This window comes from Mustela putorius, unplaced genomic scaffold, assembly GCF_011764305.1.
Source record: "Mustela putorius furo isolate JIRA1106 unplaced genomic scaffold, ASM1176430v1.1 tig00003942_pilon_pilon_pilon, whole genome shotgun sequence".
Lineage (NCBI taxonomy): Eukaryota > Metazoa > Chordata > Mammalia > Carnivora > Mustelidae > Mustela > Mustela putorius.
In genome coordinates this window covers 3220338-3236241 of record NW_025422087.1, presented here as the reverse complement: position 1 = coordinate 3236241, position 15904 = coordinate 3220338, and the positions used below count along the sequence as shown (strand labels likewise).

The 15904-nt window shown below is 39.9% G+C and overlaps 1 protein-coding gene across 2 annotated transcripts in view; it reads left to right on the top strand.

The window, feature by feature from the left end:
• Nucleotides 1–15904, top strand: part of FLT3 (fms related receptor tyrosine kinase 3) — a 75710-nt gene that overhangs the window by 21835 nt on the left and 37971 nt on the right. For both annotated transcript variants that reach the window (XM_045069605.1, XM_045069604.1), the window contains exons 2-5: nucleotides 647–768; nucleotides 6609–6811; nucleotides 9518–9633; nucleotides 14101–14230. In XM_045069605.1, the coding sequence (XP_044925540.1) occupies nucleotides 647–768; nucleotides 6609–6811; nucleotides 9518–9633; nucleotides 14101–14230 (571 nt within the window). The remainder of the gene's footprint in view (nucleotides 1–646; nucleotides 769–6608; nucleotides 6812–9517; nucleotides 9634–14100; nucleotides 14231–15904) is intronic.

Sequence of the window (15904 nt, the reverse complement as noted above, 5' to 3'; positions counted from 1 at the left end):
TCAAAGAAATAATTCAAGAAAACTTTTGCTGAGGGCGCCTGGGTGGCTCAGTGGGTTAAGCCGCTGCCTTCGGCTCAGGTCATGATCTCAGGGTCCTGGGATCGAGTCCGCATCAGGCTCTCTGCTCAGCAGGGGTCCTGCTTCCCTTCCTCTCTCTCTCTGCCTGCCTCTCCATCTACTTGTGATTTCTCTCTGTCAAATAAATAAATAAAATCTTTAAAAAAAAAAAAAAGAAAACTTTTGCTGAGAGGTGAGTTTCTGGATTGAAAAAGCCAACTGAGTGTCTAGCACAATGGATGAAAACAGACTCTCCATAAGGTACATAATTCTAAAAATTTAAGTGCACAAAGAAAAGATTTCACAAACATCCATGAAGAAGGAAAAATTGTTTGTGTGCCAATAATCATTCCTCATTCCTCAATATTTCAAAATGCTCAGTAGCACACTGGAAAGGACTGCTCTAAGTACCTCTGTTCCTGATTTATAATAAGACTTGCCTTTTATGAAATCATATGTCCTACATACTTTCCTGTTGGCCTCCTTTGCCTGATTACATTTTGTTTTGTTCTTCTGTTGTGAAATGAATGTGTATTTTCTTTTAAAGGTGTGCATGTATCAACATTGTTGTCTTTATTTTGTTTTACAGTTGTTTTTTCAGCAATGATATTTGAGACTATTACAAATCAAGATCTGCCTGTGATCAAGTGTGTTTTAATCAATCATAAGAACAATGATTCATCACTGGGGATATCATCATCGTATCCCATGGTAAAGTAATATTAAAATTCTAACATTAGTTATTTTCTCCAGAGGCCATACTTCGTAAGCTATTGAGGTTTAGCACAGCTATATGGGTTTTTCCTTTTGTGTGTTTAAATATATTATGTACTTATATGCACTCCATTCTATCTAGAGTCATGTTCTTTCCTGGTCTGGATTCAGGAAAGACACAGATACTCAGCATGAATAAGTAAAAGGAATTACCCTTTCTCCGTAAAGAGAATTTAGGCTTCTACCTTAAACCCAAGTCCCTAATTTCCGAGTGCCTCCTGGATCTAGATATAACAGATTTTTCATTTGCTCATTAAAACCTACCTATATTTCATTTCTATTTCCCCGAACCTACACCTATTCTTATATTAAATGATTTCTGTTTATGGGCCTGTCTAGTTTCTGGGCTGGAGAGGTCAGCATTATTTTAGACTACTTCCTCCCCTGCACCTTCACATTCAGTCAGTTACCAAGTCTTGTCAATTCCCTTTCTTTGATAATTCTCATATAATCACCTCATATTCTCTGGTCTCATAGCCACTTCCCTCGTTAACTCCTCTGTAATCACAATAATATCGTAAGTGGCTTCTTCCTTCTCCAGTTCATTCTGATAGGGCTCCCAGACGATTCTGAAGCATGGCCACATCCTTTACAGCCGGCCTTAGAACCGTCAGTGGCTTCCCATTAAACTGACATGCAAATTGCTCCGTCATCTGACTCTGGCTCCTTCAGGTTACAAATTTGTTTTCCATCACCCTTCTCCTTCATGAAATTCCTCTAACAGCTTAGATATTTACTCAAAGGAAGGAAGCTTAGATAATAGAGAACTGAAAATATTAGAAACACGTAACAAAAAGTGAACATGAAGTGCAGCCAATTCCATGAACATTTCAAGCTAAGGATTCATACCAATATAAAGTCATTCTGTTTTCTTCTACATAAATAGAATACATAAACACATAACATACACTACATGATGCCCTGGACTTCACTCCCTACCCCCTAAGATCAGAGATAGTAAAAATATTCTCAAATTTAAAATATAGTGTTAAATAGGTTTCCATAACATTCTACATGCATGGAAAACTCCTGATTTAACTCGTGATTTTTTTATGCCAGAAGCATGGCTGGTTTTACTTTTTTAAAAACAGGTATTGGCATCATAGCATATTGCTTATTAATAATTAATATTTTTGCATATAGTATTTCAGTATGCTCAGAAAAATGTTGATATTATTGGCTATGCTGTTTTAAACTTTTGGTGTCTTTTCAACTTAAGAAAATAGCTGCACATGTTGAAGTGTTTTCTTAGAAAACACAATCTGTAAAAGAAGCTAATAATTGGTCTTGGCTCTTAGGATTAAGTCCTGCATTTCTTTTTCATGTTGTAGAAGTTATGTTCTTATGCAATATTTAGGATTGTTTTAAGACCTAGTCTCTCAAACAACATTAAACAGATAATCCTACAAATCCTAGATGATGCAAAGATGAGCAGTCTACATAATGTGCTTTCACCTTCCTGAAGTTGAAGCTGCTCCTTTTGGGCATTTTCCCACTTTAGTGGGGAAGTGTATTGTTAGGGGGGCAGTGGTCTTTTAAAAATTGGTTTTGATTTCTTCCACAGTTCACGTTGCTCAGATAAGACATCTTTCTGAGACTCTTACAGTTCAGGAGTGTTTTGAATAACCAAGCATTCTAGTAGACGAAACTTGACAATATAACTCTATTAAATAAGCAATTACATCCTTAGCTGTATTACCGATAAAACCTGGAACCAAAATAAGATGATTTTACTGTTCCCACAATCCACTTAATTGTTGTTTAAAACCTGAATGTTTTCACCATTTATAATTTTTGTTTGAAGATGAATGTAATATATGCTGAGTTTCTCCACTGTAAAGTTACTGTTTTCTTTGTAAATAGCAGGTATTTGGGGGCATTTGCCAATATCCTATTTCTCCTCCAGTTTTCACCTGCTGGTTTTAGCACCCGTTGGTGGATCTTGCCTACAACAGTTATAACTGTGATGTTTGCCTAATGATAATTTTCTTTTTCCCTTATTCCCTCTACATTTTTAAATTGGAATTGCATAAGGAAGGGTTCTCTCTTCTCTCCATTTTATTTATTTATATCATATGGACTCAGAGATATTTATTTTATTCTATGATTTATAACCCAAGACTATCAGTTTTATTTTGTTACTCAGATTTGTACAGCTTTGGCCATTGGGAGCTACTTCAGGCTGTCTTCTATGTCCCTTCAACCTGTGCCCGTGTTTTCTCAAACACTGCCTTATAGTAACAATATAGTTCAGGCCCATTGCACATTTTTCCTGCCTTAGCCCTAAAATTAGCCACTTCTCAAAACAAAACAAAACAAAACAAAACAAAAACAACACTGGGTTTTTTGGAGAATAGTATTTAGAAACCATGGTCTGAGAGCTGGGTGTGCTCATTTCTATTGGGATGCCTCTGGGCCCTCTAGGAAATGTATATATGTATGTATGTATGTATACAATCTCCCCCACCACCACACATGACACTTTGTCTCTCTATCATCTCTACATCTACCTACTTACCTATCTCTAGATCACCATAAATTCATGCTGATAGCTATGATGTCAATTCAGCATCAACGGTTTTATTGTACTTTTTCCTCTTTCCCTATTTGTTTTTCTCTCTGTGATAGAAACAAGGTTCTCATTATCTATAATAAATGACTTACATAAACCTGGTATATATATAAACCTGGTATATATATATAAACAAATTTCAGAATTGCTAACCCACATTACAGTGAGAAACAGATTCACAAACTAGAATAGAGTCTTTGTGCATAATTCTTTTTGTCTTTAACCATACAGTATCCAGTGTAGTATTTTTCTATTATTTATGTTAGTTCTTTTCTTTCCCACCCCCTTTACCATGGTTACATTATGAATCTGTAATATAATTAAAATTTTTTTTACTATTCCATTTTGAGTCCCCCCCAAATCCTGGTTGTTTTAATTGTTTATTTTTTTGAGTATGTGAAATTTGTTTATGGTCCTAAAGCCAAAGGTGTATAAAAAGATATACTCAAAGAAGTATTACTCCCTCTTCATACCTATAACCAAGTTTCCATTCTTTTCCCACCTACTTCTTGTTTATAGTCAATCCCTTTAGCTTTTTTTTTTTTTTTTTCTTTTTTAGAGAGAGTGTGTGCGGGGCAGAGAGGGAGGGGTAGAGGAAGAGAGAGAATCCCAAGCAGGCTCCATGCCCACTGTGGAACATGACAAAGGGCTTAATTCCATAACCCTGAGTTCCCAACCTGAACCAAAATCAAGAGTTGGTCACTTAACTGACTGAGCTACTCAAGTGCTCCCACTTCAGATTTTTTTGTCTTAGTCCTAGATTTCTTATGCCCAAAATAAGCAGATGCATGTGTATTTTCTTAATCCCCTTCTTTCTTACATGAGGTGTAGTATATGTGAAAGTAGCTATTTTTTCACTTTTTTTCACTTAACAGTATATCCAGATCACTCCAAATCAGTTCATTGAAATTGTCCTCATACTTCTTTATAGCTGCACAGTACTCCATTATGTGGAGGTACCATTGTTTATTCAACCACTCTTCTGTGTATGAGCATTTAGTTGGTTTCTAGTATTTTGCAATTACTTGTTTGTAGGTATAGGTTTATACATATATCCTCAAGTGGGGGTTGTTGGCTGAAAAGATGGGTGCACATGTAATTTCATTAGCTATTGCCAAACATTCCTCCAGAGGGGTCACACTGGCTTATATTCCTCCAGAAATGTATGAGAATAGCTGTTTCTTCACAACCTTACCAACACCGTGTGTTGTAATACTGAAAAATTCTTGACAGATTGATAGATGAGAAGTAATACCTCAGTGTTGTTTTAATTTGTGTCTTCTACTGATAACTGAGTTTGAACATTTTATTCTTATGTTCAAAGGTTATTCTTGATATCTTCCTATTCAGTTCTTTTTCCCTTTTTTCTACTGTGTTTTGGTCATGTGTCCCTCATTGGTAACAAGCTCTTCATATATTAGGGGTATATTAGGGATATTATATTTATAATATATGTTGCAAATATTTTCTTCTAGTATGGCAGATTTTTTTTTACCTGGTTTTGATTTGTCTTTACTTTATTCTGTGCCTCTCCTTTAAGATCCGGCTCAATTTCTGGACTTCATGAAGCCTCCCCACTACAACCCTCCCAGCTTAGTAGTTACTTCTTCCTCCTCTGAAGTTCCAGGACACTTAAATTTGCCTTTCAAAATAACTGGTATCTTTTTAGAGGGTACATCATATTTCACCTGGTGTTTTAATTATTCCTTCTTACTAGACTTGAAACACTTTAAGGACAAAATCAATGTCTTTTCTTCCAACTCCCATAGTGCCCAGTACATGGTCTAGCACTTAACAGATACAGAGTAAATGAACTTATCATTTACTTGCTGAATAAATGGATAAGTAAAACCAGAAGTATGGCTTATGATCAGTAGCAGAAGACCTACCCTGCTCTTCACCTGAAGAAGCTTGTGTGTGCGTATTTGTGGGTATGCACACGTGCACACATGTGCGCACGCGCATGTGTAGGCATGCTACATTGTGTTTGAGGGTAGGAGATGAAGGGTCCAGAGACAGAAGTTGCTACTACACCCTCTTTCAATGTGTCTCAATTACTTAAAGTAGGGAAGAAGTGTGGTGGTGGTGAAGAGCCTGTGGGGGTATCTGCCCAGAAAATATTTTGTTTTTTAAATTTCCTCTAACACAATTACCAATTTACTATTACTGTGTAGATTCTTATCTACATACCAGTAATCACAAAAGCAGTCTTATGCATTTTATGACTATTGTTTGTATATTAGTTCGTTAGAGCTGCTGTACCAGAGTATCACAGACTGGGTGACTTAAACAACAAATTTATTATCTCACAGTTCTGGAAGCTAAAAGTCTAAAATCTACATGTCATCAGGGTTGGTTCTTTCTGAAGGCTGTGAGGGAGGCATCTGTTCCAGTCCTCCGTCCTTGACTCCTAGAGGTTCGTCTTCATATTCACATGGCACTTTTCCTAGCATGTGTCTTCTTCAGATTTCCTCTTCTTATGAGAACCCAACGCAACAGCCTCATTTTGACTTGATTACCTGTGGAAAGGCCTTATATCTAAATAAGGTCACATTCTGAGGTAGTGGGGGTTAGGATTCAACACATGAATTTCAAGGGGACACAGTTCAACACATAACCACATGTAAAACATATTAGAAATGCAGCCTAAACTCAATTATCTTTTTTTTTTTTAAGATTTGACAGAGTGAGCAAGCACAAGCAAGGGGAACAGCAGGCAGAAGGAGAAGGAGAAGCAGGCTCAAGCCCAGCAGGGAGCCTGATGTGGGGCTTGATCCCAGGACCCTGGGATTATGACCTTGAGCTGAAGGCAGACACTTACCCAACTGAGCCATCCAGCCACCCCTCCCTCTATATATTTTTTTGAATATTTTATTTATTTATTTGACACAGAGAGAGAGTACAAGCAGGGGCAGAGGCAGAGAGAGAAGCAGATTCTGCTGAGTAGGGACCCCGACATGGGGCTCAATCCCAGGACCCTAAGATCATGAGCTGAGCCAAAGGCAGGTGGGTGCTTAACCAACTGAGCCACCCTGGTGCTCCTATCTCTTCTTTTGAGAATTGTAAATAATAGAATTTTCAGTTAGTAATACATTCTCCAGCGCAGTGGGCAGTACATCAACGTGAATCTATTTGATAAAGGTCCCAGCTAAGAAGAGGATGTAAAAACATGCATGAATAGTGAATTCACCTTGTTTCCACACAGGCATCAGAAACCCCAGAAGACCTCGGGTGCGCCTTGAAGTCTGAGAGCACAGAGGCCGTGTATGGAGCAGCCACTGTGGAAGTGGACATGTTGGCGTCCATCACGCTGCAAGTACTGGTCAACACCCCGGGGAACATTTCCTGTCTCTGGGTCTTTAAACACAGCTCCCTGAATTGCCAGCCACACTTTGATTTACAAAACAGGTGAGTGGGGGGTGTGGGGGTTGGGAGCACCCACAAGGATTTTGGGAGGAAAACTTCCTTACCGTAGAATGTAGTTCGCCTGGAGTTTCTTTTCAAATATTTATCTATATCCATCATAACTGTTATCTCCAGTGAAATAATGAACTAAAAATATAGTTAGGGCATGAATACATGGCTTTATGTGTTTATCCAACCTATAGGATTTCTAACACAGAAAATGAACTCTAGTGTAAATTACAAACTTGAGTTAGTACCAATATTGGTTCACCAGTGGTAACAAATATACCACACCTATGTAAGATGTTAACAATAGGGAAAACTCTGTGTGTGTGTGTGTGGGGGAACATATGTGGGGATCTCTCTGTACTTTCCACCTGGTTTTTCTGTAAATCTAAAATTACTCTAAAAAATAAAGCCTATGTACCTAAAAAATTGCATATAGATATAGTTAGGGCCTAAGAAGGCAGTGAGCAGCTGGAAAAATGTAAAACAAACAGGGAAAGAATATTTGGGATTTTTATGGTCTCTTGTTTTTTTTTAATTGGATCTTGTCTTAAAGATAAAAAGTTAGAAAATGTTCATTACATTCTACTTCAAGTAGCCAGAAGCTTCTTTCTGGGAAATACTAGGGGAAAGAACATTTGGTTTTAATCTATTTTGTTTCACAGTATGATGAGCAGAATTGCCAGTGATATCCACAAAGTATTTTAATAGGAAACTGATCTGGGTATGATGGAACATGGGTCTCATGATCCAGAAAAATATCTTAGCCAAGAATTGTGATGGAATGGCCAAGTCTGTGTTTGACTCTGTTCTGATTGTGCCCCTCTCACTCCTTAACGCCCCCCCCCACACACCCGCTGTCTGGGTCCCCCTTGCTGAGACCAGATGGGGGCAGTAACAAAGAGACAAAAGTCATTCAAATGCCCCTTGGTAATTCTAAGGCTACTTTTCTCTCCAGTTGTTAGGGTGTTCTGGTGCCCCATGGTGTAGAGGAGTCTCTGTCTTTCCAGAAACCATGCAGTAAGTGGGACCCAAATGGCCTACAGTGGGTATCCTGTCCGACTGAGGTATGGGGGAACATTTCTGTGACTGACTTGTACCAGATTATTTGCATTTGTTCCCTTAACGTCAAATAAACTCGTAAGTAATTTTTAGGAAAGTGGCTATAATTCTAAAGTTTGCTTCTAAATCTTGGAACACATCCATTTTCCTTTCCTCTTTTGAGACTGTATTACTCACTTCTGTTTTTTGGTTATTTGTACCTTGGGGTTAAACCAAAGCACTCTTCTATTAAAAATTTTGGCTTAAAGAAATGTTCTGGTAATCCTATTAAAATTTTATACCACAACATTTCCCACTGGATTGAGACCAAAAAGCAAATGCAGGCAGGGTTCTTGTCATTCCATTAGATTTTGCCTTTTTTGATTTAGGACCAATGGTCCCATTTGTCAGTCCCCATCACCGGTCTTGACTAATAGGTATTAACTTGACTGATCGGTATTACCTAATCTTGTGGATTAGTTAATACCAAAACTATTTAGCAATTTGTCCACGATAGAGACTTACTGTGGAAATCTAGCTCTGGGCTCATGGCTAGAAAGCTTGAATACCTAGGCTGTGATCACTGTCTTCCAGTTGCCTATGATATGCATTAAATGTTCACAAATGGTACCAGGACAATGAGTGGTTCAGAGAAAGCAAGCACAGGACCGGAGTATTGCAGGCACCAATCAAATATGTCTCCTGCTAACCTACGAATAGTATTCTGGAACCAAGCAGCTTGGAGCTCTAGAGCAGGGCAGGGCATCTCTGCAGAAATGTGCATTTGGATTGCCTGGAGACCTTGTTCAAATGCAGATCCTGATTCAATGGGTCCAATGGGTCTGGGCAGGGTCTGAGAGTCTGACTCTCAGTGGATGGTGGGCTGAGACTAACACTGCTAGAGAAATCCTACACTCTTGAGTAGTAAGCATCTAAAGGTCAGAAAGCATAAATTTACACCCAACATCACTCAACAAACTATTAGAGAATATCGTAAGCTTTAATGAAAATAGATATCACTGAACACATTGAAGTTTCTTGGAAGAGATTGCTCCTAGACAAATGTATTGGTATCGAGCCCCTAAGAAGTTCAAAGAGCGAAAACCGAGCCATCTTTCTCCTTACATATATGTGATTTTTCTCCTTCACATAGGATAATGGCTTGTGTTAGATTTTGCTTGAATTCTTTCATCTACAGAGAGAGTCACGCAGAAGAGAATGTTCCTTAGCTCTGGGTATCTTGCTCGTACAGTCATCTGGGTCTGCAAGTGGGGAAGTGAGGCTGGTGGTCAGGTAACAGAACATGACTGTGAGGTGCTTGTCACTGAGGGGAATGGTCTGCTCTTGCTGGCAGGAGTGAACCCCCAAGCCTGTGCATTTTGTCCCTCTGAGAGGCCTGAGAAGCATGGGGTGAAGGTGCTGGAATGGAGGTCCCTCATTCTGAGGGGAGGGCCTGAATGAAGTCCAAGTCAAACTAACCAGGCTCCGGCAGAGTGAGAAGCTGCCAGCCTCCGGTGCCACAGTCAGAGATGGAACGTGGGGGCCCCCTGTGCTGCCCGCTGACTCAGGGTGAAATTTTATGTTTTAGTTTCACACATTTTCCAAAATAACCAGTTCTCTTTCTTGTTTTTTTTGTTTTGTTTTGTTTTGTTTTTTCATCAGAGGAGTTGTTTCCATGGTCATTTTGAAAATGACAGAAACCCAAGCTGGAGAATACCTACTTTTCATCCAGACCGAAGCTACCAATTACACAATATTGTTTACAGTGAGTATAAGAAGTAAGTGCACCTCGCTACTGGGTATTCACAGTATTCCAAAGGAGTGGTTTAGCCCTTGAGCTTCCTGCCAGCTGCTGGAGACACAATATTCAGGTTTCCCTCAATATGTGGTTGAATAGTTGAATTCACTTCAACCATCGGGCATGACCTGTGGACTCTCAGAACATTCTCTGTTCAGCCCCCTTTTTTCAGTGACATGACTGACAGGGAAGAAATGGAAAATAATTTTGATCTTGACCATGGAGTTAGAAGTCCTGGGTTCTTACTCTGGATCTGTTCCTACCACCTTTGGAAGGTCACTTAATTTCCCTGAACCTCAAATTGCCTATCTGTAGAACAGGGATAAAAATACATACCTCACAGGATTGAAAGATTCCCACACCATCCCGTACAGCTCTCTGAGATTTCGGAAGATGTCCGTGTCCGCTCTAACAAGGTAGTCACCGGCCATACATTGCTCTTGAACATTTGACATGTGGCCAGTGTGACTGAGGACCAGGTGTGACTTTCATTCATGTTAAGATGTTACAAACTGGACTTAAATAACCACATAGAGCTTATGGATCCTTGATTTGTACAAATGCTAGATCATTCCGCAAACCGCCAGGAGCAATCCAAATGTTGTTATCTGTGGAGGCAACTGTGCAGTTGGCAGAATCACCCCGCGTGTGTGCTTTCCGGCTTCTTGTTTCCTCCCAGTTCTGTGCAGGCCTAGGAATTGCACCCCCTCAGCTCCTAGACACCGAACACTTCACCTCACATGACATGCAGGGACTAGAGGTAGGTGCCTTCACATACATCCTACTGCCTTTAGGGACTAAGGCAGCACTCCCAAATCTCTGGGTTTATGCCATTTTATATTATATACTTATTTTTTAGGTTTTATTTATTTGATACAGAGAGAGAGAGAGCACAGGCAGTGGGAGCAGCAAGCAGAGGGAGAGGGAGCAGCAGACTTCCCACTGAGCAGGGAGCCTGATGCGGGGCTCCATCCCAGGACCTGGGATAGTGACCTGAGCAGAAGGCAGAGACTTAACCGACTGAGCCATCCAGGCACCCCTAGGCCATTTTTTAAAAAATATTTTATTTATTTATTTGACAGACAGAGATCACATGTTGGCAGAGAGGCAGGCAGAGAGAGAGAGGAGGGGGAAGAAGGCTCCCTGCTGAGCAGAGAGCCCCAAGCGAGGCTCAATCCCAGGATCCTGGGATCACAACCTGAGTGGAAGGCAGAGGCTTTAACCCACTGAGCCACCCAGGCACCCCCCACCCCCAGCCATTTTAAATTAGGTTACCTGGCCACACCTGAGGATGAGGCTTCCTATTCCTTGTAAGTGACTTGAAGGCACAAAGCCAGGGTCCAGTCCACGGAGGTGCCGTGCTGATAACCATGGATAGTATTCTGTATGTACCATCTGTGCTGAGGGGGATGCCGCTGGCACCATCTCATTGCCTCACAGCCATTCCCCCTTCATGCAGCTGGGAAAACAGACACACTGGACACCACTGGAAGCCAGGTCTACGCAGTCTACACCACACTGTACTGGGGCTTGTGGTCCTAGCTGCTAACACAAAGAGCACCTGTGGCCATTTAGATCCCTAGAAGTGTCACCTTAATTGGGGCCAGGGGTGGTGTGGTAGGTTTCTAAAATCGGCCTGTAAGGCAAGAAATTAGGTAGAGTCAAAATTTGTCAGAAGTTCTGAAAAGCCCTTCAGTTTACTCTGATATGTATAGGACCAGAGGCCTGAAAGCCCAAAAATCAAAAGAGAGCTTTTGTTTCTCTTTGATTTTGGTCTTATTCCCTGTCCCCTCCTCAGTCCCTGATCCCATTCTGTGGAACAACGGGTCTCTGTGGTTCAGTTCAATTCGGAAGGGAATCAACGATTCTTTGCTTATTGTCTTTCTTTTTTTGCCAAATGTTTAGAGTTGAATTTGTGTCAGATAAGTGGTGTCTGCTGTTGTCTTTATTATATGTAGGGTATCTTCTTTGCATTTCAGATTTATAGTGTAAAAATATGACAACTATTCAGGTAAATTGTAACATGCTTTCAGCATTCTGGGTGAGGCTAAAAAAAAATCGGGCGGAAGAGACTTGGCAACATCCAATGTGAAAAAGAGGAAAGGGTTTACTAGCAAACCACAAGTTTAGCAGTAACCAGCAGTTAAGGCCTGGTTACCTAAAAAAAAAAAAGGAAAACTGAACCTTGGCAGCATTCATGAGAATGGAATGTTGGAATGTCTAGGTTCAGGAAATGAATGGATGATTATTCTTCTCAGACGAATATTGACAAAACAGAGCAACCAGATAGTGAAGAACTTGGTTAAATTCAAACAGCTGAAGGATTTAACAATGTTTAGCACAGAGAAGAAAATATTTTGAAGGGAAGAGACTGATGGCAGTGTAATGTAATGTACTCTTCTGGCATATGAGTCAGGGAACCCTGGCCTAACTAGTTAAACCATGGATGAGGGCGGGGCACCTGGGTGGCTCAGTTGGTTGGGTAACTGACTTTTGGTTTCAGCTTGGGTCATGATCTCAGGGTCACAGGATCAGGCCTATGTGGGGCCTGATCAATGGTCAGAAATTGCAAGAAAGAATAAAAACCATCACATAATGAAAAAAGATATGTGCAATTCATGTAATCAATAAAGGATTAAAAATTGTAATAGGTAAATAGCTTCTATCAATCAGTAAGAAAAAAACAGTAGAAAAATGAACAAAAGACGAGTAGATGTTTCACTTTCAGAACACGAAAACTAAATGGTCAATAAATATATTAACATAATAACTGAGAAAAACAAATTAAGACCACACTGAGAGGGGTGCCTGAGGGGCTCAGTCTGTCAAGCGTCTGCCTTCGGCTCAGGTCACGATCTCAGCATCCAGGGATCAAGTTCTGCATCAGGCTCCTTGCTCAGCAGAGAACCTGCTTCTTCCTTTCCCTCTGCTTCTCCCCCTGCTTGTGCCTGTGCTCGCTCTCTCTGAGAAATAAATAAGTAAAATCTTAAAAAAAAAAAAAAAGACCACACTGAGATACCATTTTATAGCCACTAGATTGTTGAAAATTAAGAAGTCTTGGTCAGTATACAGAGAAAAAGGAAATTTCATGTCCTGCTATGTTAGTTAAATTAGTACCACCATTTTGGAAAGCAGACTATCGTTATATGTAGAGCGGAACATGCTCATATCATATAAACCAGCAGTTTTCCTCCTAGGAATATTATTAAAGAAACTTACACACCTGCCTCAGTACAGTACAGAATGTTCATAGTACCACTGTTGGCAAATACAACAGACTGATAAAAGCTAAATGTCCATTGCAAGAAAATGAAATAATAAATGGTAATATATTCACCGAAGGAATACTGTATAGCTGTAAAAAAAAAATGAATGTGATATAGCTACATGAAAACCATAAGGCAAAACCACCAACATAAGGCTGGATGAGAAAATGAAGTTATGGAAACCTACATATTGAGGGATACCACGTTTTGAAGATCAGAAACAAACAAAGCAAACCAATAGATTGTTGGGGGACACACATCTATGTGGTGGAAATATTTTTAAAAGCACAGGAATGATAAACACAAGATTCAGGATAAAGATTACCTAGGATTGAGATGGCGGGGAACATAAAATAGATTTGAAGATATTTATTAATATTCCAGTTATTAAGTCAGATACGGGTCTGTGGGCATTTGTGTTTATTATTATGCTTTGAAATGTACACTTCATATATTCTTTTGTGTGCATATATATAATATTTGTAAACAGAATATAAGATCAGAAATTAGAATTTAGAACAGGGAAACTTTCTTTTAAAGGAAAAGGTTTGTTGATAAATGGAATGATCCACCCAGGGAGGTAGTGAACTCCTGTGGCTAGAGGGGTCCACCCAGAAGTGGAAAGTTTGTACATTAAGCATTGTGGGAGCCAAAGATGGGGGTGGGGGAAGAGGGGAGGTATGATGGTCCAAAAAGAACGGGAAGCTAAAACCGAACCTCTCAGTTCTCTTCCAATCCTAACTCTCTCCTACTGTATTTCTGTGTTTTTTATCAGCATAGTTCTGCCTAGTTCTAGATAAAATAAATCATGGGAAGAAAACTGAGGCTTAATTATATGAGCTTTAAGCTGTTATTTTTCGTTTTCTTGTTCCTATGCAAATCACTATTTGTATTTTTACATGACCTCACTCCACTTAACTTCAGTTGTCTGTAGGTTTATGAAATATCCCAAGAAATTAGCTAAGAGGACAGATGCTGAAGTAGACATTTCAGCCAGAGTTGAATTTAATGTATTGGAATGGAGGAGATATATTATTGTACATATTTGGAGGGGAGCAGATGAGGCTGCTATGGTATAAAATATTTAACCTTCCTTAATAGTGCAGAATTCTTTTTCTGAGGGGGTTGCTAAGACAATTAGTTTTGAAATATTAAAATGTTACTCATTTATGATACTCTAGACACACTGCTTTATACATTAAGGAGACCTTACTTTAGAAAAATGGAAAATCAGGATGCCCTGGTCTGCATATCTGAGAGCATTCCAGAACCGACCGTGGAATGGGTGTTCTGCAATGCACAGAGTGAAAGGTATGACATTTATAGAGGTAATTGCTATTTTTGCTTTATTTTTTGGTCTTTTTCTGATATAGCTGACATCACACTGTGTGTACCAATTGGCTTATCAGAAGAATGGGAATGGGATAGTACTTGCCTTACGCTACAGTGATGAAATGAATCAATACATGTGAGCTCATTGCAAGGGTGGCGCCTGTAGATAGTCCCATATGTGTGTTTTCTTTTGTTTTTCATAGGTGCCATAGCTATGCTCTCACAAAGTGCGAATTCATGCAGTTTGAGCTAATAAAAATTTACTAAGCAATTTTGGTGAAAAATGGTACTAAGCAGGAGAAAAAGTAAAAAAAAAAAAAAGATTACCAAATGGTAGGAATGTGATCACAAATTTTAGAGGACAAAGAGATTACCTGTAGATACATATATAACATAAGCATAGCGGTGGAGCAGGGGGAGATGGACAGTCTGCACCCCAAAATAATAATAGTTGTTATCTCAGGGTAGTAGAAATATGGGCAAGTAAAATTCTTTGGGTTTTTTTGTATTTTCAAGAATTTCTACAGTGAACTCAATTACTGTTGTCTTATAAGAAGAAAAAAAATATCATTAAGGAATAATATGTCAACAAAGAAAAGAATACATTTAGCTAAAGTGGTAAGGGGGAGAAACGTAATCACCCACAGGCTCCAAAAGCAATTTCTGCTTTTGGAAAGGCAGTGGTTAGGGTAACTCCCTGGGAGGAATCCAAGTCTGTCTTATGCTAAGGGCATGAGGGGCATGGGATAGGGATGAGGAGGTAAGGGTTAGGGTGGGAAGACAGTGGGGGTGGGGATGATGGGATGGCGTGGGGTCTGGGGGTGGGCTGAGGGGTGACAGTGAGGGCACCAGGGTGGGGGCATGGTGGGGGTGGTGAGGGGGTGGAGGGTGTGGGAGGGCATGGTAATGGGGATGAGGAGGTGAGGGTGGGGGGCTGAGGAGGGATAAGGGTCTGAGGAAGGGTGGAGATGTGGACGGTGGTGATGAGGGCATGAAGAGGGGGTGAAGGGGTGGGGGTGAGGGGTACCGTGTCAGGTCCTGAGACCCACTGAATTCCCTCCTGCGTCTCACCATTCCTCTTCCCTGTGAGCTCTGCGGATGGGTGACTTCTGCAACATTCTTCTCTTCTCCCTCAGTCCTCTTTAGGGCTTCAAAGAAAAGATACCCGCCTTGTTGTGCTGTATTGAAACCTAATGGTGCTTTTCCTTTTCTCTTGTCTTTTTTTCCCTCTTTCTTCTTTCTCCACTCATTCTCTCTTTCTCTCTCAACAACAAAAAAAGAAGGCACCAAACCCCCCAAAATTTAAGCTTACATAAAAATGTATGTAATCTGGCGTTCCTGGCTGACTCAGTTGGGAAAGTATGGGACTCTTGATCTCCTGTGGTGAATTTGAGCCCCATATTGAGGGTAGAGCTCGCTAAAAAAAGGAAAAAAGTATGTAATTCTGTTTAGTGTTATTCCTTTTTTTTTTTTTTTTTTTTTTTTTTTAGTGTTATTCTAATTGGTTGAGATAATGGGTAACTACCTAGAAACCTTAGATTTGGGTTTACCTCTCAACACATTTCTTTCTCTCTCTCAATCTCTCTCTCTTTTTTTTTTTTTTAAGATTTTATTTGTTTGATAGACAGAGATCACAAGTAGGCAGAAAGAGGT